Below are 24,771 nucleotides of genomic sequence, written 5' to 3'. Positions count from 1 at the left end.
CCCCAGAGCACGCCGGGAATTGTAGTTTCCGAAGGCTCGGTGCAAGTCAGCGCACGCGCTTTGAGCAACTCTCCCTCCCAGAAACGCTCCCGGATAAGGAAGTGGCCAGTGATGCCACGCGTTCTGCGGGCAGTCGATCTGGGCTTCTGGGAGTTGTAGTCGCCCGGGGCGGGCGCCGTCGGTAAGGATACGTAGCTTTCCTTGGGGTCCGCTACTACAGTTGGTCTCCCGCGAGAGCCGAGGGGTCAGTCTGTACTTTTATCCGCACTACGCTCCTTCTGAGGCTGAGGAGGCGCTTCCCTTCTCCCGGGCTCTCCCTCTGCGGTACTGGATGCTCCTTGCCCTGAGGTCCATTTCTCTGTCTAGTCCTCTCTCTCCCTGGTCCATCTCCTAAACCTGTGCTTAGCGGGGACTGGCCCTCCTAGTGACAGGGCCGCGACCTTCTCACACCAGGTCCTCGCCCCGCGGGGACCCTCCTCATTCTGCTCCTCGCACTGGCTTCCCCCACTGCCCCTTTACCCGCCTCGGCACCCGCTGCGCTCACTCTCCTTCCACTTATTTTTTTTCCCCCTTCCTCTGCAGGGATGGAAGCTTCCTGGCGCCAGGTGGCCGGTGGCCGAGGCCGAGCCCGAGGACGGGCCACTGCGGCCCCCTCTTCGGGAAATGGACTCCATCTTCGCGGCGCCGGAGGGGGGCGAGAGAAGGGGTCAGTGGGCGCTGTGGGTCCTGGCCCCAGCCCCAGAGGAGCCGCGACCCCTGCGGCCGCAGGTAGTTCGGCCGGGCGCAGCCCCGCGGGATCTGAGGCACTGCAGACCTCCGTAGCCTGTGGTGAGAAACACTCCGTCCTCGGTTTCACCTGGATACCTATTAAGGCACTTACTGCCCAGAACTGCCTCCCTGCCCTTGCTCTCGTTCACTGATTTTCTTCTCCTTCGAGTTTATTATTGCCCCTACATCTCAAACTCTGCAAGGAAGCTACTCATTTCGGCATTCTAGGCAGATTCCCAGCATAACTTTAATTTTAATTGACGTTAATCAGCGTCTCCTCTTTGTCCGGTGTTCTTTTCTTTATTCGTTTTTGCCTACTGAATCCCTAGACCAAAAGTTGCAAACTGTGGTCCGGGGTTCTGATTTAGCCTATTTGGTTTGGTTAACACAGTCCTTTAAATCTGAATTGGTTGCCAGCAGGTTTTTTTGTTTTTCTTTTTAAAAATCTCATAAAAATCTGGTTAATAAGTTTTCTTGTAAAATAGGGTCGTGTGGCTTCATTACCTTTGTTCATGGTAACAGTCAACTTGCAGAAATTCCGTTTAGGCACTCCATTTCACGTGGTCTCTCCTACCTTGGGGGCAGTTGTCATTTTCCACCTTTGCAAGATTGCCTTAGTTTAGTAACTTAAATGGTCTATGCCCCGTAAGCACTTGAGCTTGAGGTGTTTTCCTCAACTTTGGTTGCTATTCACAAATTTCATGTCCTTTTCCGGATGTCTGATGTGGCCGCACCTGGAATGTCAGTATCCTTCATCCAAGGCTGTTTGAGTGGAGCCTGAGAACACACAGGCAACTGAATTGTCCATGCTAATGGAGGATTGCATGAAGCTAAAGAAATAATCCCCCAAATCATTTCACTTTTATGTTTGGAATTTATTTTTCAGAATATATTTTTTGAGGGAGGAGCAAGTTAAGCTTGAGTGCTTTTTTTCCTAAGCTACTTTTTAAAAAAATTAAAAAAAAACATTTATTTTTAAGAGAGAGAGAGAGAGAGCATGCACGCCCGCGCGTGAGCAGGGGAGGGGCAGAGAGAGAGACACAGAATCCCATGCAGGCTCCAGGCTCTGAGCTGTCTGCACAGACCCTGACGCCTGGCTCAAACTTGTGAACCGTGAGATCATGACCTGAGCTGAAGTCAGTTGTTTGAGCCACCCAGGTGCCCCTTTCCTGAGCTACTTTTAAAGTTATTCTCATAGCTTGCAGTTACTGAGTTTATTTTAATTCCAGTATAGTTAATAGTTAACATACAATGTTATGTTAGTTTCAGGTGTACAATATAGTGATTCAGTTCCATACAATACCTGGTGCTCATCACAAGTGCCCTCCTTAATCCCTGTTATCTCTTTCACCCATTCCCCTATCCCCTCCCCTCCGGTAGTCCTTAGGAGTTTATGATAGTGGTGGTGGTGAAATGTGTAAGTTGGAGACCAAGAACAGTTTTGGTAATGTTTCTTGGACTTTGTGGATAGTAGAAAAGCAAGCATTCTTCACCTGTATATATGAGATTTGACTGTAAGAAATAATATATATAGGAAGTTTGTTTTGTCACCTTTCCTTGAGAGGATCTTATGTGGATACCTTGATCAGGTTATGGACGTTTTTATTATATCTTCTAATTCAGCCTTAAAAAATGTATCCTTGGGGTGCCTGGGTGGCTCAGTCGGTTAAGCGACTGACTCTTCGTTTCAGCTCAGGTCATGATCTTGTGGTTTCATGAGTTCGAGCCCCGCACTGGGCTCCGAACAGGCAGCCTGCTTGGGATTCTCTCTCTCCCTCCCTCTCTCTGCCCCTTCCCTATGTGTGCTATCTCTGTCTCTCTCAAAATAAATAAATAAACTTATTAAAAAAATAAATTAAAAAAGGATCCTTAAGTGGTCTTTTCCCAAAATTAATGACATTTATCATCTCTCTTATTGCACATCAAGTTTTGGGTCATATAGCTCATAGCCATTACTTTTTTCCTAATACACAAAGATTCTTATAAAGGCACTGTATACATTTCTTTCAGTTTTATTTGAAATACTGAAATAATCCCCACCTAAACTGGCTTTAAAATGTAAATTTTGATTTAATGAGGGAACAAAAGATAAAACACCATTAAGTACACATACACAACCCAGATTAAGAAAGTTTATCCTGGTAGGGGCTCATCAGTTTCAAGCATAAAGTTTAATTTTAAATTAGTGATTCATAATTTTAAATAAGTAAAATTAAAATCCTCTCAATATGGACATTAATAAGTTCATATCAATTCAGTATGTTTGGGACTTATTTCCTAAAACTGTGGTTGTTGTCCATAAGACTTTATTAATAGTTACTTAGTGCTTAAAGAAATTTCCCCTGGTCCTTGCCCTTAAGTAGTTGGGAATACACTATGAAGTAATCTAATTCTTTTTGTGTTATTATTTAACCAAGTAACAAAATGAGAAGTATAGTCAGTGATAGAATAGTGGAAGAACTGATCAATTTATTTAACATTTCTTTTTGGAATGAAGCTGTTGTAAGAACCACATTTTCTGTATTGGCAACATTCGGGTGGATTAATGTTAAATATATATATTTTGTGACCACATTTTAATAAAGGCAAAATGTCCTTGAGCTTTCTAAGAACAGATGATAAAATAACAGGTATGCAGTGAATATTGTTTGTGCAAAATCTTCGGTGGGCTAGGTAAGGCTGGGCTGTAGTGTGGAAGAGGATTGTTTGAGAAAGCATCCCTTTTAACTGATTCTGATGTGTTCCCAGTTGGCATGATTCCCACCTCTTAAAAATCACTGTGTATGACTTGTTTTTAAACATCCCATTTTTAATTTTTTAATGTCCTTATTTTGGGATTGATTACAGTTTTTTGATGCTTTTATCATATCTTCATAATTTTTTAATCGATTTGTTAGTCACTCTGTTTCTAGAACAATTTGCTGCATTTAGGATATTTAACAAAAGTGAAAGTTTTCATTGTAGTATTCTCTTTTTTTTAATATTTTATTTTTTATTTGAGAGAGAAAGTACATGAGTGTGAATTGGAGGGAGAGGGGCAGAGCGAGAGAGAATCTTAAGCAGGGTCCATGCTCAGCGAGGAGCCTGATGCAGGGCTAGATCCCATGACTCTGGGATCATGACCTAGGCCGAGATCAAGAGTGGCTTGCTCAACTGACTCAGCCACCCAAATGCCCCAATGGTGGTATTCTCTTTAGTTATATGACAAGAAACTTGAAAATACTTTTTTTGTGCATAAAGCAAAACAGAATGCTCCAAGAGTGACTTTTAAATCTGTGCTTTTAGAGATTGTTTTGAAGAAATGAAACTAATTTTTTTTCTTTTAAACAGAGCTAATGTCTCAAAGGAAGTTTGAGGAAATCAAGAAGGCCAATCAAGCTGCAGCCAAAAAACTTGTTGAAGAACACTTTAGCTCTTCCTCTGAAGAAGAAGGAGATGAAGATTTTGAAGGAAAACAGGGAAAAATAGTTGCTAATACATTTACAACTTACACTACTCAGACAGGTGCTGTATGGTCTTTTAAATTTTGATTTTTTATAGTTTTTATTTAAATTCCAGTTAACATACAGTGTAATACTAGTTTTATGTGTACAATTTAGTGATTCAGCACTTATATATAAAACCCGGGACTCATCACAGCACATGCACTCCCGTCACCTATTGAGCCCGTCCCCCCCATCCATCTCCTAGTAACCATCAACTAGTTCTCTGTAGTTAAGAGTCTGTTTCTTGGTTTGCCTCTCGCTTTTATTCCCCTATGATCATTTGTTTTGTTTAGAAAATTCCACATATGAGTGAAATCATACGGTATTTGTCTTCCTCTGACTGACTTACTTCGCTTAGCATAATACTCTGTAGCTCTATTCATGTCATTGCAAATGGCAAGGTTTCATTCATTTTTATGGCCCAGTAATATCCCATTGTATATATAAACCACAACTTCTTTATCCATTCATCAGTCATGGACATTTGGGCTCTTTCAGTAATTTGGCTATTGTAGATAGTGCTGCTGCAAATACTGGGGTGAATGTATGTCTTCGAGTTAGTATTTTTGTGTTTTTTTGGAAAATGCCTAGTAGTGCAGTTGTTGGATCATAGGGTAGTTCTATTTTTAACCTTTTGTGGAACCTCCATACTATTTTCAAGAGTGGCTGCACCAGTTTGTATCCCCACCAACAGTGTAAGAGGGGTTCCCTTTCTCCACATCCTCGCCAACACCTGTTGTTTCTTGTGTTATTGATTTTAGCCATTCTGACAGGCGTGAGGTAATATCTCATTGTAGTTTTGATTTGTGTTTCTCTGATGGTAAGTGATGCCGAACATCTTTTTATGTGTCTGTTGGCCATCTGAATGTCTTTGGAGAAATGTCTGTTCATGTCTTCTGCCTGTTTTTTATTTATTTATTTTTATTTATTTATTTTTAATGTTTATTTTTGAGAATGAGAGAGCGCGCAAGCGGGGGAGGGGCAGAGAGAAGGAAACACAGAATCTGAAGCAGGCTCCAGGCTCTGCGCTGTCAGTACAGGGTTCAACGTGGGACTCGAACTCACGGACTGCGAGATCATGACCTGAGCTGAAGTCGGACACTCAACCGACTGAGCTACCCAGGCGCCCCGTCTTCTGCCTGTTTTTTAATTGGATTTTTTTTTTCTGGGTATTGAGTTTTATAAGATCTTTTTATTTTAGATACTAGGCCTTTATCAGATATGTCATTTGCAGATATCGTCTCCCATTCTCTACATTGCCTTTTAGTTTTTTCGATTGTTTCCTTTGCTGTGCTGAAGCTTTTTATTTTGATGAAGTCCCAATAGTTCATTTTTTGCTTTTGTTTCCGTGGCCTCAGGAGACATACCTAGTAGGAAGTTACTATGGCTGATGTCAAAGAAGTTACTGCCTGCTTTATCCTCTAGGATTTTTATGGTTTCCTGTCTCACATTTAGGTCTTTAATCCATTTTGAATTCATTTTTGTGTATAGTGTGAGAAAGTGGTCCAGTTTCATTCTTTTGGGTGTTGCTGTCCAGTTTTCCCAACACTATTTGGTGAAGAGACTTTTTCCCATTGGATATTCTTTCCTGCTTTGTTGAAGATTAATTGACCATACAGTTGTGGGTTCATTTCTGGATTTTCTATTCTGTTGATCTATGTGTCTATTTTTGTGCCAGGACCATACTGTCTTGATCACTACAGCTTTGTAATATAACTTGAAGTCCAGAATTGTGATGCCTCCATCTCTGCTTTGCTTTTTCAAGGTTGCTTCAGCTATTGGGGTTCCGTACAAATTTTAGGATTGTTTGTGAAAACAGAAATGTCTGCAAAAAATGCTGGTGGTATTTTGATAGGGATTGCTTTAAATGCACAGATTGCTTTGGGTAATATAGGCATTTTAACAATTTTTTGTTCTTCCAATCCATGAGCATGGAATGTCTTTCCATTCTTTGTGTCATCTTCTTCTTCTTTCCTCAGCATTTTATAGTTGTCAGAGTACAGATCTTTCACCTCTTTGGTTAGGTTTATTCCTAGTTATATTATGGTTTTTGGTGCAATTGTAAATGAGATTGATTTCTTGATTTCTTTTTTGATGCTTCATTATTGGTTATAAAAATGCAGCAGATTTCTGTATGTTGGTTTTGTATCCTGTTACTTTAATGAATTCATGTATCAGTTCTAGCAGTTTTTTGGTGGAGTCTTTCAGGTTTTTATATATAGTATCATTTTATCTGTGAAGAGTGAAAGTTTTACTTCTTCCTTGCCAGTTTTACTTTACTTCCTTCCTTCCTTTTTGTTGTCTGATTGCTGTGGCTAGGACTTTCATTACTATGTTAAATAACATGGTGGTGGTGAGATTGTTTCGTTCCTGACCATAGAGGAAAAGCTCTGTTTTTCCCCATGGAGGATGATCTTAGCTGTGAGTTTTTCATATATGGCCTTTATGCTGAGGTATATTCCCTCTAAACCTACTTTGTTGAGGATTTTTATTGTATTTTGTGTTGTGTGTTGTATTTTGTCAAATGCTTTTTCTGCATCTATTGAAAGGATCATATGGTTCATATCCTTTCTTTTATTAATGTGGTGTATCATATAGATTGATTTGCAATATGGAACCACCTTTGCAGCCTGGGAATACATTCTTCTTGGTCATGGTGAATGATTCTAATGTAATGTTGGGTTTGGTTTGCTAGTATTTTATTGAGAATTTTTGCATCCATATTTATCAGGGATAACTGGCCTGTAGTTCTTTTTTTTAGTGGAGTCTTTATCTGGTTTTGGTATCAGAGTAATGCTGACCTCAGAGTATGAATTTGGAAGTTTTCCTTCCTTTTCTATTTTTGAAATAGTTTGAGAAGAATAGGTATTAACTCTTCATTAGATACTGGTAAAATTTGCCTGTGAAGCCATCTGGCCCTGGACTTTTGTTTGTTGGGAGATTTTTTATTACCATTGAATTTCTTTGCTGGTTATCTGTCTGTTCAAGTTTTCTATTCCTGTTTCAGTTTTGGTAGTTTATATGTTTCTAGGAATTTATCCATTTCTTCCAGATTGTCCAATTTGTTGGCATATGGTTTTTCATAATATTCTGCTGTAATTTTTGCATTTCTGTGGTTTTGGCTGAGATCTCTCCTCCTCATTTGTGATTTTATTTATTTGGGTCCTTTCTCTTTTTGATATGTCTGGCTTGAGGTTTATCAATTTTATTATTTTTTTTTCAAGGAACCAGCTCCTTCTTTCATTGATCTGTTATATTACTTTTTTAGTTTTTATCACTTATTTCTGCTCCAACCTCTCTTATTTCCTGTCTTTTGCTGGCTTTTGGCTTTGTTTGTTCTTTTTCTAGCTCCTTTAGATGTAAAGTTAGGTTGTTTATTTGAGATTTTCCTTATGGTGGGCTTGTATTGCTATATACTTCCCTCTTAGCACTACTTTTGCTGCATCCCAAAGGTTTTGGACCAATGTGTTTTCATTTTCCTTTGTTTCCACATATATTCTTTATTTTTATTTCTTCTTTAATTTCCTGGTTGACTCATTCATTCTTTAGTAGGATGTTCTTTAACCTCCATATATCTGTGGTCTTTCCAGATTTTTTTCTTGTGGTTGATTTCAAGTTTCTTATCGTTGTGGTCAGAAAATATGCATGGCATGATCTCAGCCTTTTTGTGCTTGTTGAGGCTTGATTTGTGACCTAGTATATGATCTGTTCTGGAGAATGTCCGAAGTGCACTTGAAAAGAATGTGTATTCTGCTGCTTTAGGGTAGAATGTTCTGAATATATCTGTTAAGTCCATTTGGTCCGTGTGTCATTCAAAGCCATTGTTTTCTTGTTGATTTTCTGTTAGATGATCTGTTCATTGATGTATGTGGGATGTTAAAGTCCCCTAATATTACTGTATTATTATCAATGGGTTCCTTTATATTTGCTACCATTTTATATATTTGGGTGCTTCCACATGTTGGGTGCATAAATATTTACAATTGGTAGATCTTGTTGAATTGTCCTTTTTATTATGAAACAGTGCCATTTTCATGTCTTGTTATAGTCTTTGGTTTAAAGTGTAGTTTTTCCAATGTAAGTATTGCTACTGTGACTTTCTTTTGATTTCTATTTGCATGATAGATGTTTCTCCACCCCTCGCTTTCAATCTGCAGGTGTCTTTAGGTCTAAAATGAGTCTCTTGTAGGCAGCATATAGATGGCTCTTGTTTTTTTAATCCATTTTGATACCCTGTATCTTTTGATTGGCACATTTAGTCCATTTATATTCAGAGTAATTATTGACATGTATTTAGTCCCATTTTATTATTTGTTTTGTCATTGTTTCTGGAGATTTTCTCTGATTCTTTCTTGTCTTTGTCACTTTTGGTCTTTCCTTTTCACTCAAAGAGTCCTCTTTAATATTTCTTGCAGGGCTGGTTTTATGGTCAAGAACTCCTTTAGTTTTTGTTTGTCTGGGAAACTCTTTATCTTTTCCTTCTATTCTGATAGCCTTGCTGGATAGAGTATTCATGGCTGCAGATTTTTGCCATTCAGCACTTTGAGTATATCATGTGACTCCCTTCTGGCTTGCCAACTTTCAGTTGAGAAATCTGCAGCTAGCCGTATAGGTCTTCCCTTGTAAGTTAAGGACTTCTTTTCCTGCTTTTAAGATTTTTTTCTTTATCACTGTATTTTGCAAATTTGGCCTGCTTTTGATGATTTTGATGGGAGTTCTTTCTGCCTCTGGGATCTGGATGGGTGTTTTTTTCTCCAGATTAGGAAAGGTTTCAGCTATGATTTCCTCAAATAAATTTTCTGCACCCTGTTCTCTCTCTTCTTCTTCTGGGACTCCTTTAATATGAATGTTATTACCTCTGATGGAGTCACTGAGTTCCCTCAGTCTTATCTCGTGATCGTAATTCTTCTTTTTCTCTTTGTTCAGCTTCATTATTTCCATTATATTGTCTTCTATGTCATTTATTCATTGCTCTGCTTCTTCCAGCCTTGTGTTCATCGTATTAAGCCTGTTACCAATCTCAGTTATTATATTTTTAATTTCTGACTGATTCTTTTTTTAACTCTTTCATCCCTGCAGTAAGGGTCTCCCTGATGTCTCCCATTCTTTTCTCAAGCCCAGTGATTATCCTTACGATTGTTGCTTTAAATTCTCCATCAGGCATGTTACACATACCTGTTTCGCTTAGATCTCTGGCTGTGACTTTATCTTGTTCTTTCATTTGGGATGAATTCCAACATCTTGACATTCTAAGTCTCTGCCTTCTTCTTTGTGTTAGAAAAGGCTGTGTGTTTCCTGCTTCTGAGAGTAATGGCTTTATGAAGAAGAGGTCATGTAAGTGTCCAGGGCCTGGTACCTCAGGGAGTGTCTCTGGTGTGTGCTGCCTGCACCCTGCTATTGTGTTTTGGTTGCTCTATTCTTCAGGCCAGTCATCTACAGAGGCTGTCCTTGCCTGCAGTGGACAGTGTTTGGACCTTAGCCAGAATGTGGCAAGTTTTAACTAGGTGTGCTCTGGTCTGCTTGTAAGTGAGATCTGATACTACTTCCACTAGACTGAAGCTCTGAGAACTCTGGTTAGGAGATGTGGTATGAGCGGGGTTTCTTCTGGTCTTCTGGGGAAGGAGCCTGCTGTGCTAGGACTGAAGCAAGCTTGCCTGAGAGCGGCAGTCCCGCCAGAGCACAAGGGTGTGGGACTTTGTATATAAGCAGGTTAGGCAGTCAGTGTTGGTGCTGTGCTGCTTTACCACAGGTGGCTCTGTGTTTATACTGGGGGGTGGGGGAGGGAAATGGCACGAGCTGGCTCCCTTGTCCCTAGGGAGACATCTCTGAACACTGCCTCTTAGGAATACACTCCAGGAGGAGTGAATAATCTCCTCCTTGTGTGCCCCAGGTGTTTTTCAGATCACTGTTTCCATGCTGCCTGACCCCAAGCCGTTTGCCTGCCGTCTCTCCGAGAACAGTGCATGCAGTGCTGTCAGGGCTCTGTGCCAGCCAAGCCCTATGACCTTTAAAACTCTAGTGTTTAATCCCTACTGGTTACAAGAACTCATGAAGATCAACCCTTCTCGTTTTCCCAGCCAGTGGTTTTGGGGACAGTTCTAGTGCATTCTGCTATGTGCTCCTCTCCCTTGACTTTCTCTGGGACCAGGGCTCCCTCCCCTCCTCAGTACTTGTGATCCGTTTTTCCCCTAAACCATGTCTCCGCACTGCCTATTCTTCAGTGTGGCTTCTTCTTTCCCTTTAATTATGGAATTTGTTTTGTCAGTCTTCAGGTTGATTTCTGGGGTATTTAGAAGATTTGATAGTATCTAGTCACGTTTGAGGGAAGAGATGAGCCTAGGGTACTCTGTCGCTGTCTTAGTTCACCCTAAATTGACTTTTTTGACATCAATGAATATATATTTCTGATGTTTATATGTTAAAAAAATGTTTTTAATTTTTATTTTAGAGAGAGACACACAGAGTAGGAGTTCAGGAGGGGCAGGCAGAGGGGGAGACGCAGAATCCAAAGCAGGCTCTAGGCTATGAGCTGTCAGCACAGAGCCCTATGCGGGGCTCGAATTCAGGTGCTGTGAGATCATGACCTGAGCTGAAGTCAGAGGCTCAACACTGAGCCATCCAAGCACTCTATATTTCTGACTTTCAAAAAACTAGTCTATATGGAATAGTTGTTGCATTTTAATTTTTTTTTTTTTTTTAACGTTTTCTTTATTTTTGAGACAGGGAGAGACAGAGCATGAACAGGGGAGGGTCAGAGAGAGGGAGACACAGAATCTGAAACAGGCTCCAGGCTCTGAGCTGTCAGCACAGAGCCCGACGCAGGGCTCGAACCCACAGATGGAGCAATCATGACCTGAGCCGAAGTTGGCCGCTCAACCGACTGAGCCACCCAGGCACCCCAGTTGTTGCATTTTAAGAATGAGCATTTTGTATCGTTTTGTGCATTTTATTATTTGAGTTACATGTTCTAGAACACTAATTTTTCCATAGAGCAAATAGAATGGCAGTGTCCCTTATAGGCTTAGAAGTTCTCCTGTATGTGTAATTGGCAGTTCATTAGATTCTGGAGGGGGATGTCAAAGTTCTCTGAAATGCATGGGATCAAGTTGTCCCCAGTTATGATTTGGTTGGGCTGGAGTACTTTATTCCCTTAAATCTATTCTTCATTTTTCTGTTTTTCATTGTGTTAAATGTGTTTTGAAGTCAATTTCATTTCTTCACTTTATTCCTTTATATCTTAAAAAATTGATTTTATACTTTTTTGAGAGCTAAGTCTTCTCATATTTGATGTGTACAGTCACATTAAATGTTGTATGTATCTGGTTTACCCTCTTTAAAAAAAAAATGTTTGTTTAGTTTGAGAGGGACCACAAATGGAGGAGGGACAGAGAGAGAGAGAGAGAGAGAGAGAGAGAGAGATTGAGAGATTGAGAATCCCCAGCAGACTCTGTGCTGTCAGTGCCGAGCCCGTCTCAGGGCTCAGTCCCATGAATTGTGAGATGACCTGAGCCAAAATCAAGATTCGGAAGCTTAAGTTCAAGTCCTGCATCGGGCTCTCTGCTGTCAGCACAGAGCCCGTTTCGATCCTCTGTTTCCCTCTCTCTCTGCCCCTCCCCTGCTCACGTGCTCGCTCTCTCTCTCTCTCTCTCTCTGTCTCTCAAAAATAAATAAACACATTTTTAAAAAAAGAAAAAAAGAGTCAGAAGTTTAACCAACTGAGCTGCCCAGGCACCTCCTGGGTTACTCTTAATACCACATTTGTTTATGAGAGAAGAGGGCCTGTGTGTGCTGTGTGTGCTGCTGTGAAGGATTTGGTACTAAGCATAAAAACAGATTATTTTAAGTTTAAGTGTTTTAACATTTTATACTTAAAGACATTATTGGAAAGATGCTTGCATGTGTTGTCAACATTAGTTAGTCGCCTGAGTGTTCTGATGGCATCATGAGGGCACATATTGTCAGGTAGATTTTACCCTATCTGCTAAAGAATTGAGATCAGGAAGCTTCTTTAAAGTCTGGCTCAGCCACTGTAGGTTGATAAAGTGTGACCTTTATCAACTGGCTCAGCCAGGTTAGTTGATGAAGAGGTAATTTGAGTTTAGTAAGTTTCTTTCTTCTGGAGGACATTATAGGAAGCAACCTTAAGAAGTTTACTGCCTTAAGAAGACCTTACTTAAAATAGTCTAGATAGAGAGAAGTTTTATTTTAAATAGAAAATTGAGTACTTTGTAGTGTTGAAAAAACATTTTTTATGTATAAGTTACTAATTTTTGGTCTGGCTTTCGTCTTAAAGTGTTAAGGCAATTTTTCTTACATTGTTTTTTGTCAAATCCATAAATATTTTGATTCTTGTTCCTTTGTGTTCTCTACCTATATCAAAGGAGGGAAATCTTACTACTTGATTTAAGAACAATAAATGTGGGGCGCCTGGGTGGCGCAGTCGGTTAAGTGTCCGACTTCAGCCAGGTCACGATCTCGCGGTCCGTGAGTTCGAGCCCCGCGTCAGGCTCCGGGCTGAGGGCTCGGAGCCTGGAGCCTGTTTCTGATTCTGTGTCTCCCTCTCTCTCTGCCCCTCCCCCGTTCATGCTGTGTCTCTCTCTGTCCCAAAAATAAATAAACGTTGAAAAAAAAAAATTTAAAAAAAAAGAACAATAAATGTTAGAGTAATGAGGTGTTTCCCATCTCACTTTAGTGAATTAAATGGCAGAACTTTGCCAAAGAAGTTCATTCTTTTTGTCTGAGTCCCGCCTTTGTATTTTCATGATGTTTCTCTCAAATTTCAGAGTTGCATGGTCACCTTCCCGATGGATGTCTCTATCTTGTTGACCCATGGACATACTGAACATCTGTTGAAAGATAACTTATTTCTTCTCTTGTTTTGTTTACTTCAGCACCAGAATTTTTTCACCCAAGCCAGAAATCTGGGCACAGTGATGGCATAGACATAACATGAGTGTGTCTCATCCAGTACCATTCCTCCCCTCTGCCCATGTCAGACATCTCATCAAACACAGCACCCTTTCCTTTGAATGTTGGCATGAATGTTGGCGTTTAAAAGCAGCACAATCTAATTGTCACCAAGCTCTGCTGAGTTTTACTTCCTATATTTCTCAACTCCACCCTTTTTCTCCCCACATGCCATAATTGCCTAATTCAGTCCTCTACAGCTGTTTAATATGTGGATTAAATCTGTATAACTCTATGAGATAGATACTACTATTGCTATCATTACTGTTTTAAAGATGAGAAAACAGACAGGAACAGGTAAGTTGTTGAAAGTCATTTTTTGCTTTATCTGCTGCAACTGCCTCTTAACTGGTACTTGAGGCTTCTGGTCTTGGCCTCCTTAGACTCCTCTTTCTTCTGTTGCCAGAGTGATCTTTTTAAAATGCATGACTTCAAATGCCAGGCTATCCACTATGACATCTTGGACAGTATACCTAATCCCACAGCCAAACTTCAATACACTTTTCAAAGAAATCTTAAATAAATTTTATAAATATAAGGTTGGACTTTATTTTGTTAAAACCTGTTCCATCATGTTCTCAAATTCTGTTTTACATGTGAGCTGTTAAATTAGGTGAAATTTAAAATGTTTTACAGTTGGGGCGCCTGGGTGGCTCAGTCGGTTGAGCGTCTGACTTCAGCTCGGGTCATGATCTCGTGGTTTGTGGGTTCAAGCCCCGCATCGGGCTCTGCGCTGACAGCTCAGAGCCTGAAGTCTGCTTTGGATTCTGTGTCTCCCTCTCTCTCTGCCCCTCTCCACTTGTGCACGCATGCTCGCTCGCTCTCTCAAAAATAAATAAACATTAAAAAAATTATAAAATGTTTTACAGTTGACCCTTGAACAACATGGGCTTGAACTGTGGGTCCACTTATTTGTGTTTTTTTTTTAAATAAATTTATGTACAGTATTGTAAATGCATTTTCTCTTCCTTATGATTTTGTTAATAACATTTCCTATTTTCTAACTTGAGAATATAGCATGTAATACATACACAACATATGAAATATGTGTTAATTGATTATGTTATCAGTAAGGCTTCTGGTCGGCAGTTGGCTACTAGTAGTTAAGTTCTAGGGAGTCACAAGCTATATACCCAGATTTTTGACTGCATGGTTGTTCAGGGGTCAGCTGTCCATTTGTTAAAGCCATCTATGTTGAAAAGCAAAGGAAGCTCACAGAATATGATCATTGAGTCTGCCTTTAAGGATACTCTTTAAACTTCAATGTTTATTTAAAATAAAGCAATCGTGGGGCGCCTGGGTGGCGCAGTCGGTTAAGCGTCCGACTTCAGCCAGGTCACGATCTCGCGGTCCGTGAGCTCGAGCCCCGCGTCAGGCTCTGGGCTGATGGCTCAGAGCCTGGAGCCTGTTTCTGATTCTGTGTCTCCCTCTCTCTCTGCCCCTCCCCCGTTCATGCTCTGTCTCTCTCTGTCCCAAAAATAAATAAACGTTGAAAAAAAAAATTAAAAAAAAATAAAGCAATTGTCTTTAATAATTTTATAATTTATAGTTATGGGAGTGAATTTATGTATATTTTGTTTAATATTCTAAATTATATTTGTTTATAGAGCAAGTTAGCAAGGTAGAGCAAGTTTTTGTAAAGTGCTGTGTTTACTTGGGTGATTTCAGAAACTAAAGAATTAGCCACGTGTCCTTTTTATTTGACTTTTCTCTTTGGTGACTTAAGTTTTGGTTTGAACCGTTGTATTGCCGTGATAGTTTATGCCATTTGTCTACTTTTCTTCGAGATTCAGTTAACCTCTATTGAGGAATCTTTATTGTACCAAGGGCATGTAGTTTTATTTCTCTTACACTAAAGTGACTCAGATTATTAGAGATCGTATGCTTTGAGGTAGTTTTTCAGCCTGTTACTTCTTGGATCTCTTGTAGTAACATTTAGAGGCAGCATAGCATAGTGGTCAAGTAAGGCTCACGTTTAGTCAGACTGAAGTTACTTAATTGTTCTCACATCAGTTTTCTCATCTGTAAAATGAAGATAAAAATAGCTTATTTAATCCCACTAAAATACAAATAGTATAGTGCCTATCAAATAAATGCTCAATAATTGCTTACAGAAAATACAGTTTGGTAGTATTTTCTAAGAAGTTCATGTTCCCCTTTTAAGTAAAGTTGTGAACATAATTTAATGAAACAAGGTTATCATAGTGCAACGACCTTGGGATCACTTCATTTAACACATTTTATTAAGAGTATACTGTGTCTCAGCACGCACACTTATATTTAGGCTAAATGGCTCTGCTGAGCTTTGACTTTCCAGCTTCTTTCACTTTGCTTTTAGGTGTGCTTTTCCTTAGTTACTGGACATCTTGGAGCTCTTGCCTATGGCTCTGCCCCCACCAAATTTGCTAAGGACGGTAATAGCAGTAAAAGCAAGTATGTTCTGAGAGGGCGGATGTACTGTTTTTAAATCAAGTACATAAGATTTAATGCATGTACTTTGTGACCTTTTGGCAGCTCATTGGTTGCTTTTTTTTTTTTTAACTTCTCATTTTTCACCTGTATTTCAAGCAATTGATATGGCTTCAGTCCTCAATGTGATGCTATTAGTGAGTTTGTGTTATTTTCAGATGTTGCTTAACATGAAATTTTCAATTTTTAAATTTCAAGATGGAGATATGCGTGAATTAGAGAGAACCAAACAGTACGTACATGAAGCTTTCCAAGCAGGGGCCATGACTTGCTTAATTTGTATTGCTTCAGTGAAGAGAAACCAAGCAGTAAGTTTTTCTCTTTACCTATATTAATGTATCTTCCCAAAATATCTTACTTTGCATTTATAGTTATTTATTATTTTATTTTATTTATTATTATTCTTTTGCTTATTTTTGTTAAAAAATGCTTCATTTGTGATTTTTGTTTATGAATTGATTTTCATTTTGTGAATCTGAATTTGAAAAAATTACCTCTAAAGGAGCATCCAGTATTTTTAGCACTCTTAATAAGTGAAGCAAGTATCTTCAGTTTTAATGTACACCTCAGTTTGATAAAGCATAGCATCTGTACTTTAGAGATTCCCACAAATACTAAAGTGTTAAAATGCACTGTGTTTCACTACTTTCAGCAGGGTTAAAAAAAAAAAAAGGTAGATATGGTCCCTGCCTTCAAGGAAGTAGAGCCTGGAGTGAGCTTCTCTTGTGTTGAAGACACTGTAGAAAATGGCTAGGGTCACTGGGGAGAGATGGATTCAGATAAAACTCATGGACTTAGAGGTGCTGCTATGGTCTAATGGTGAAGTTATCCATAAATAAATAAGGGCATAAATTAAAAGGGCATTAAAGAAGCAGTTAAGGGGAAGTAATGACTGAATATGGTAGACTCCGTGTTTAGATTCAGATTAATCTGCTGTTACAGCAGCATTGCCTAGACACAGAAAATCAGGCCAGATCAATTGAGTTGGTTGTGTAGAGTGAATCAGAAATTTAACATGCATTGGATAGGATAGATATAGATGGCATGTGCCTTTGGTGTCGCATCTGGTGACTTACTCTGATCTCAAGTGCGGTGGGTGAATAGTTTTTCCGCATATGGTTATAGTCCCACCTTAAACACTTGCTGTGTATGTAGATTTATTTTTTTTTAACCTTAGTCCTTTCTTCTTGGGAACTGACTCAGGTAGTACACAGGCATTGTACACAAGCACAGGGGAATTAGTGCCCCTTGGGGCAACATTCTTCCACATGGAATTAATTGGTGGATGAATGTCCCAACATCCTCTCTGCTAGGGGTTGGGGCCTGGGTAATTGAGATGTGTTTTACATGGTTCTCCACAGGGTCCCTAACAGGACTGAACTTTGGCCCTTAGTGCTAATCAGCTCAACAATTTACTATTTATTAACATTTCCTCTTCCCCACCTTGTCCCCTCATTGCTGCATACCAGTTCTTTATTCAGTCACTGCTTTAGGGCTAACTGAAACTAAGAAATTGCCTTATTTTTTTAATTCTATTGCAGTTTATGCATTATGCTACTTGTCTGATTGTATTGAATAGTTGCCAAATGTTAAAATGAAAGCAGAATTGATTTTTGTCATTGAAATGTTGGCAGGTTTTAAAAATTAAACTACTTTACTATTATTCTTCAAGGTTTAGTATGTGTATATATATATATATACATATATATATATATATACATATATATATATATATATACACACACTTTTTTAATTTTTGGAATTTAACATTAAATGCTAGGTTACGAGATTTTACATAACAAAGGGGCTATGTAGAGAATATATGTACATATTATATTTCAGGATTCCTTGGTGGCATTATTTATGATTGGAAATACCTAAATGTCTAAAAAGAAATCGGTTAAATAAATGGCAATATATAAATCTACATGATACACTGTATAGCTGTAAATATCATGTATGAACATATTTAATAACAGTAAATGCTTATACATATCAGTACAGCATAACCTTATTTTTTATTTATTTATTTAAATTTTTTTTTTCAACGTTTATTTATTTTTGGGACAGAGAGAGACAGAGCATGAACGGGGGAGGGGCAGAGAGAGAGGGAGACACAGAATCAGAAACAGGCTCCAGGCTCTGAGCCATCAGCCCAGAGCCCGACGCGGGGCTCGAACTCACGGACCGCGAGATCGTGACCTGGCTGAAGTCGGACGCTTAACCGACTGCGCCACCCAGGCGCCCCAGCATAACCTTATTTTTAGAAAAGTTTGTAATATATACCAAAAACATTGGAGATCATTCAGAATGTTAGTAGTAGTTATTTCTAGCTAAATGAATCAGGGTAATGAATCGGGGTAAAAACACTTTTTATTCAAAATGTTTTATGCTTAAATAAATAGTTATGAAGAACATTTCTTCTATTAGAATGGAAGGAAAATTTTTTTTCCTTTATACTTCGGTAGCCCTTCAAAATAATTTAATGGGATGCTCATTTTAAAGTATTGTGGAATTATCAAAGAAAATCATGGCATGTGTGTTAATTTCTGATACCTTTTTCTTAGGTTTGGAGCTGTTCAGGATGTTTCTGTATATTTCACATGCCCTGTATCCAGAAGTGGGCTAAAGATAGCCAGTTTCTAGTATCTTCTCCTTTGACAGATGACGATTTTGGAAAAAGAGATTATCCTTGGCCATGGTAACTTTTTGCTAATTTAGTTGGAACAGTAAGTTGTAAAATAAATGAAAATTGTAGCTCCAAAGTTGCTTTATTGGCAGTTTCAGGATCCATGTTGGGTTTTCAATTAGTCATTTGGTTTGTGAAGTTAAGGAACTTTGGTAATGGCTTTTTCTTTCTTTCTTTTTTTTTTTTTTTTAAATTTGTGTAACTACTTGTTCCTTTCGAAAACTAATAAAGCGTTCAGACTTTTTCTTCTGCAAAACGACTCCTTAATTATCCTTTTTAAAGAACTTTCATTTCTTTAAAATTCTGTAGGACTAGAACCCTCCATAATTCTGGTACTTCTTTTCTGGAGTTACTGTTAGTATACATTAATTAGTATCACCTTGTAGAAGACTGTCATCTAATGTATTTTAATCATAGCCTTCCCGGGTTTATCTCTGAAATCTCTCAAACTGCAGGTGTATGTTATCCAGCCTTACCAGTTTCTCCACATTTATTTATTAGTATGCTTATTGTTGATGAGTATTTGTGAACTTCTGTTACATTTCCAGAAAGAATTGGGGTGTGGAGAATTTATATCTCTGCTAAATAAAGATAATAAGAAATTAATCCATACTGGCAGCTCAGAGGGTAGATTTACTGTCAGGGTAATGAAGCATAAACTTTAGGGATTCTGTGTTCATATAAATATTCACTTTTGTAACTTATATTTGTAATTTTATGTTCTTTTTCTTAACAGAGGTGCCCAAATTGTGTAAGATTCAGACCTCAGAAAATCTGGATCCATATTGGACCTCCCCTTTTTACTACAAATACTGATACATTTGTAAAATTGTGGTAGTGTAGTTTTTAAAAAACATTTAGACGCGCTACTTTAAAAATAATTCTCCGCATTCTGTGAAGGTTTATATTCCCATGTTAATAATGGGGATATTGAAGTTGATAAAGCAAATTGATATGTTCAGCCTTCTCTTACTCTTAAATGGTGAAGCCAGCATTTGAAACCTAGGATTTCTGACTTGTAAATTCAGTGCTTTCTCTATTCTACTGAGTTCTCGCTTGTAGTACTACTTTTAGAGATATTATTTGTTTTCTCTTCAATGAATATTAGCTTCTCTGAAACATTTTAAAATTTCGGTCTATATTTGTTTTGCTACTCCATCTTATTTATTTGTGGGAGAATTTCAGTGTTCAATAGGTACAGAATTGAACTAGATTCTCTGGCTTAGTTTTAGAGATCTAAACTTTGTGTATACTTTTTATCACCCTTGCTCTTCTCACTTCTTTTTTAAGAGGTCATTTTGCCACAGTGCTAGGAAGTAAGCAGTTAAGAGATGAATGAACTGCTACTCTTCACTTAAATCTAAAAGGAACAAAAAATTGAATCAACCGTGTAGTAGTAATCTTGCATTCTGTACTTCACCTTTCTTAAGGAAAATCAATGACTAGTCTGGATTTTGTTTAATCCTTATCAAGATGGAGCTAGAACTTGATAAAAATGTTAATGGTTTTAAATTGGTTGTTTTTGTGGAATTCAAACATTTAAAATACATGTTTCTACTAAGATATTGCTTGTTTATAAATAAGATATGGCCTAATTACATTTCATTATTGCATGCCATTATTTTAAATAACACATGCATTTGCACATAATGTCCTTATCTCTCCCAGTCTCTTGGAGCAATTCAGCCTCACTGTTGGGCAGGCAGTATTAGGGTTTTGTGAGTTGCATTTTAGTCATCCATATCTAGCCTTATTTAAAGTACACATCCCCCTCCACACTAGCTTAGAGGAATGTAGCCATTTGTCCTTTAGTAAAGGAAAATTATAACTCTTCCAGCAAAATTCTAGAGGAGCGTCTAAATGAATGTTTAAATGAGACATGGTATTTTGTTTTTGATTTTTGATTACAAGAACAAATATCTGTCATTATTCTGAATATTTTTGTGAAAAAATATTATTTTGGAAACAGAACATGTTCTCAGGACAACGAGAATATATATGATACAAGAGAAAGTGATGACATGACTTTTTCCAGTATAGTGTACTAACTCTACTCATTTGTCTACAGGATAGTAAGGGTTAGAGCATCTTTTTAGAATGAAGTGATGTATAATCTACAAGTGAATTTGATAGAGCTTAAGGTTAACAGTGCTTTTTAAAAATCTTACTAGGTAAGAATCTGCTTTAACAGAGGATTTGAGACGATATTTGAACTTTCTTTGAGGCACATTTGGAATATATCTATTTTGTATTAGATGTAGAAACATTCATTCTTTAAAGGATTTTCCCCTTTAATTGTGGATTTTAGGCAGGTTTCTTGCTGCTGCATTGCCTGCCTATAATCTGGTTTCTCTTTTCTGTTCACAGTTGCCAGTATATTTTACTTATTTGCACATCACCCAACCAAACTTTTAAAACATTGAGCTTTATAAAAATTAGAGTGAATACCTCAGGAATAAAGTTCATCTGCTTAGTAGAAAGCTAATGTGCCTATCTTTTTGTAGCTTCATTCTAACTATGTTTCATATAGCACCAACTAGTCACATGTGGTTATTTAAATTTTGAAAAATTATGAAAATTTCTGTTTCTTCCTTAATTGTATGTATCAGCCACATTTTAAGTGCTCATTGGTCGTATGTGGCTAATGTCTACTGTCCTGGACATGGCAGGTAGTAGAACAGTTCCATCATCTCAAGAAATCATATTGGACAGAGCTGTTCTAGATTGTTGAAAACGGCTTTTGTAAAATCTTATTTCATACTAACATAAAGATGGAGTGGCTGGTACATTAACATAAAATTGAGTATATTGTACTCAGTGTATTTATATTCCTTTCCCTCGTGTCACTTTTAAAAAATGAAATTCATTTCATAATTTTATTATTATTATTTTTTTGTAGTCCAAAATGTAGATTTGAATACAAGCGATCTGACACACCTAGTAGGTACTACTGCTACTGTGGAAAAGTAGAAGATCCACCTTTGGATCCATGGCTTGTGCCTCATTCATGTGGCCAAGTATGTGAGAGAGAATTTAAACCTCCTTGTGGCCATAAGTGTTTGCTCCTCTGTCATCCAGGTGAGCTATATATCACATTTCTGATTATTCGTGGGTGGTTATTTCTTATGTTGAGGCAAAAAAAAAAATTGTGAAGGTTTAATTCCGAGCTTACGTGTACGTAAGAAGGTATCAGAAGGGAATGGTTTTTAAGGCATCACTAAAGACAGCTTTACAAATTACTGGTAGGTGTAGGAATTGAAAGTTTTAAAGTTTGACTTACGATTTTGTTTTTCCTTTCATTGGATTCTAGGTCCCTGCCCTCCTTGTCCAAAGATGGTCACAACTACTTGTTACTGTAAGAAAGCAAAACCGATCCCTCGTAGGTGCAGTGCCAAAGAATGGTCCTGTCAGCTTCCGTGTGGGCGCAAGTTGCTTTGTGGACAACATAAATGTGAAAGTCCTTGTCATGCAGGTAAAAGGTCATACCTCTAAGGTGTTTTGACTTTTTAGGTAAAAATCAAAGCAGCGTTGGGGCACCTGGGTGGCTCAGTTGATTAACGTGTCCGACTTCGGCTCAGGTCATGAGCTCGCGGTCTGTGAGTCGAGCCCTGCATCAGGCGCCATGCTGACAGCTCAGAGCCTGGAGTCTGCTTCAGATTCTGTGTCTCCCTCTCTCTCTGCCCCTCCCCTGCTTGTGCTCTCTGTTTCTCTCTCTTTCAAAAATAAATAAACATTAAAAAAATTTTTTAAATCAAAGCAGTGTTTATTGTTTTTATAACATTTCTATGCTAATTTATCATTGTGACTTTAGGAAATTGTCCTCCCTGTCCACGAGTCAGTAGACAAAAGTGTGTCTGTGGGAAACAAGCCGCTGAAAGAAGCTGCGCCAGTCCACTGTGGCACTGTGATCAAGTAAGTGCATGTGCATTTGGAGGGCTGGGAAGTAAAGACTGCAGAGAGCATAAGCAGTTAGAGGTGCTAATTAGGTTTAGTTGGATAAAAGGAGAAGAATGGTGACTCAAATGAATTACTTTCATGTTTCAGGAAACTGTTTTCCAATTTAATACAATTTTAATTACTGGGAGAAATTTTCTTTTTCAAATTAATAGCTATTTGTTGAATTTTGGATTTAGTACATACGTGCTCTGCTTCTTGCTGTCTCTCCCACCTTCCTTGTCTTTCCCTTCTCTTGAACTGACACCACTCTCTTCTTAACTTCATCCAGTTGAGGAAGTAGGATTGATTTTGTAGATTGTCCAAGAATTGACATGGTTTTCGTACCATTTGGAATTCTTTGGTAGATGGCCATGTGAAGCTATATGTACTTTTTTCCTTTTATTTTTAGACTATACCCTTTGGTACATAGGAAACGTGTGTGTATGTATGTATGTGTGTGTGTGTGTGTATGTATGTGTATATGTTTACATGTATATGACACATGTAAGATACAAAGCATAATAGGAAGAACATAAGTTGCTAATGATCAAAAAATGAGTTATGTGCACAAAGGCTTTGTAACTTTTAAGTCCTTCACTATTGCTTGTTGCATTTTATTTTAGGTATGTGGAAAAACACTGCCATGTGGTCATCATACATGTGAGCAAGTTTGCCATGTTGGTGCTTGTGGACAATGTCCTCGATCTGGGAAAAGGTTCTGTCCATGTCAGAAGTCAAGTAAGGCTTTTTTTTAAACCTTTAACGGAATATGATTATCATGTTCATTAGAGTACTTTCCTAATTAAATTAGACTTCTCTGGGAGTTCATAATGTAGTTTTGGTAATAATACAAATATGATACTAGATTTCTTTACGTTTGGTGAAAGGACAATATAATTTGGTGGGTTAAGAACTCAGACTTTGGAGTCAGGCATGTCCTGGTTCAAAACCCACGTTCATGAAATGATAGTTTTCTAAAGTTAAATGGGGACAGTAATAGTACCTTCCTTATAAAATGAAGAGAATGAAATGATAAAATGCACATAAAGTATTTGATGTAGTGCCTGGCAATAAAGGAAACCTCATGATCAGAGACTTGTCATTATTATGTATTAGGTTACAGGTGAATTTAACTTTTGGCTGCTTTGAGATAAGGCACAGAAGGTTGTAGTTTGAGTCTTTGACTCTGTACCAGCTGTACCAGCACACGTGTTTATAAGATTATTGGCAATATTTGTCTTACTATGTTTATGTTAAAGATTAGTTTCATAATGTTTTCAAGTCTACATCTTTCCTTTTTTTTCTAATCCTGTGAGGTTAAGAGCAAATTTTCCTTTTATAATTCTGTAGATTGTCTAATTCTTCATAGAGGTGTACATGGTCTTACTCTTTTATTGAGATAAGTATTTCTGAAATAGTTAGCTCATATAAACACATGCTTTTTGAGGATGGTAACTTGTCATGTGTCACATTCTTTTGAAAAAACAAACTTTTTTACTAGGGATTATTTTTATTAAATGTAACTGTTGCTGGGCACCTGTGTGGCTCAGTTGGTTAAGCCTCCAGCTTTGGCTCAGGTCATGATCTCACGGTCTGTGGGTTCGAGCCCCATTGTCAGGCTCTGTGCTGACAGCTTGGAGCCTGGGGCCTGCTTCAGAGTCTGTGTCTCCCTCTCTCTCTTCCCCTCCTCTGCTCACTCTCTCTGTCTCTCTTTCTCTCTCAAAAAAGAAATAAAAAATTTTTAACTGTTTCTAAAAATTATGTACGTACACAAATTCATAGTCTAAAAGGGTTGCCATTCTTTAGGAAGTCAAAAGAATATGGCATGTTATTAGTGCTTTATAGTAATGTATCTTATTAACTTTGACTTTTTGTCTGCTCTTAGAGTTTTCTTTGCCTTGTACAGAAGATGTGCCAACTTGTGGAGACAGTTGTGACAAAGTACTTGAATGTGGAATCCATAGATGTTCACAGCGTTGTCACCGAGGTCCTTGTGAAACATGTAGACAAGTTAGTCATCTCCTGTAGTAATTAATTTTAAGAACCACCTAGCATAATATGTCAAGTGAGATTATTCTGTAATTGTTTTCCATTATTTATATAAATATCTATGTCATGATCTGTATGAGTTTAGTGACCTAATACTTATGATGGAGAAGCAAGAGAGTATGCCAACAATCAAATGTAAAAATTACCTTTTGTTTGATTGTGTTTGGTAAAAGTTTGTATGTTGTTATTTTCATAATCCAGCTCGGGGTTGGTTGTTTTCAGAAGACACTCAAGGCACTGATAAAGTTGATCTAATGATAATGAAAGAAACAAATGCCTAGAAGTGAGATGTTAAAGTTATATATGTCATTTTGGTTTTGACCATATTACTAGATAATCTAATTTCTTTTATTATACTGAGACAAGATGTGCAGATGGTATGGTGTAACTAGATGTGATTTTAATGTG

General features: G+C 38.1%; 1 protein-coding gene across 1 annotated transcript in view; it reads left to right on the top strand.

Annotated features, from left to right (window-relative positions):
• Nucleotides 1-200: 200 nt before the first annotated feature.
• Nucleotides 201-24,771, top strand: part of NFXL1 (nuclear transcription factor, X-box binding like 1) — a 72,764-nt gene continuing 48,193 nt past the window's right edge. Inside the window, exons 1-10 of the mRNA XM_047091745.1 lie at nt 201-244; nt 583-828; nt 4,099-4,272; nt 15,888-15,997; nt 18,257-18,390; nt 21,278-21,456; nt 21,689-21,850; nt 22,190-22,290; nt 22,938-23,052; nt 24,200-24,324. Coding sequence (XP_046947701.1) covers nt 585-828; nt 4,099-4,272; nt 15,888-15,997; nt 18,257-18,390; nt 21,278-21,456; nt 21,689-21,850; nt 22,190-22,290; nt 22,938-23,052; nt 24,200-24,324 — 1,344 coding nt within the window. The 5' untranslated portion in view covers nt 201-244; nt 583-584. The remainder of the gene's footprint in view (nt 245-582; nt 829-4,098; nt 4,273-15,887; nt 15,998-18,256; nt 18,391-21,277; nt 21,457-21,688; nt 21,851-22,189; nt 22,291-22,937; nt 23,053-24,199; nt 24,325-24,771) is intronic.

Source organism: Lynx rufus, unplaced genomic scaffold, assembly GCF_022079265.1.
Source record: "Lynx rufus isolate CCGP_SWC_20201006 ecotype Redwood Valley unplaced genomic scaffold, mLynRuf1.p SCAF_3, whole genome shotgun sequence".
NCBI lineage: Eukaryota > Metazoa > Chordata > Mammalia > Carnivora > Felidae > Lynx > Lynx rufus.
The sequence above is the reverse complement of the archived record's forward strand: the minus strand, read 5'-3'. Positions and strand labels throughout refer to the sequence as shown.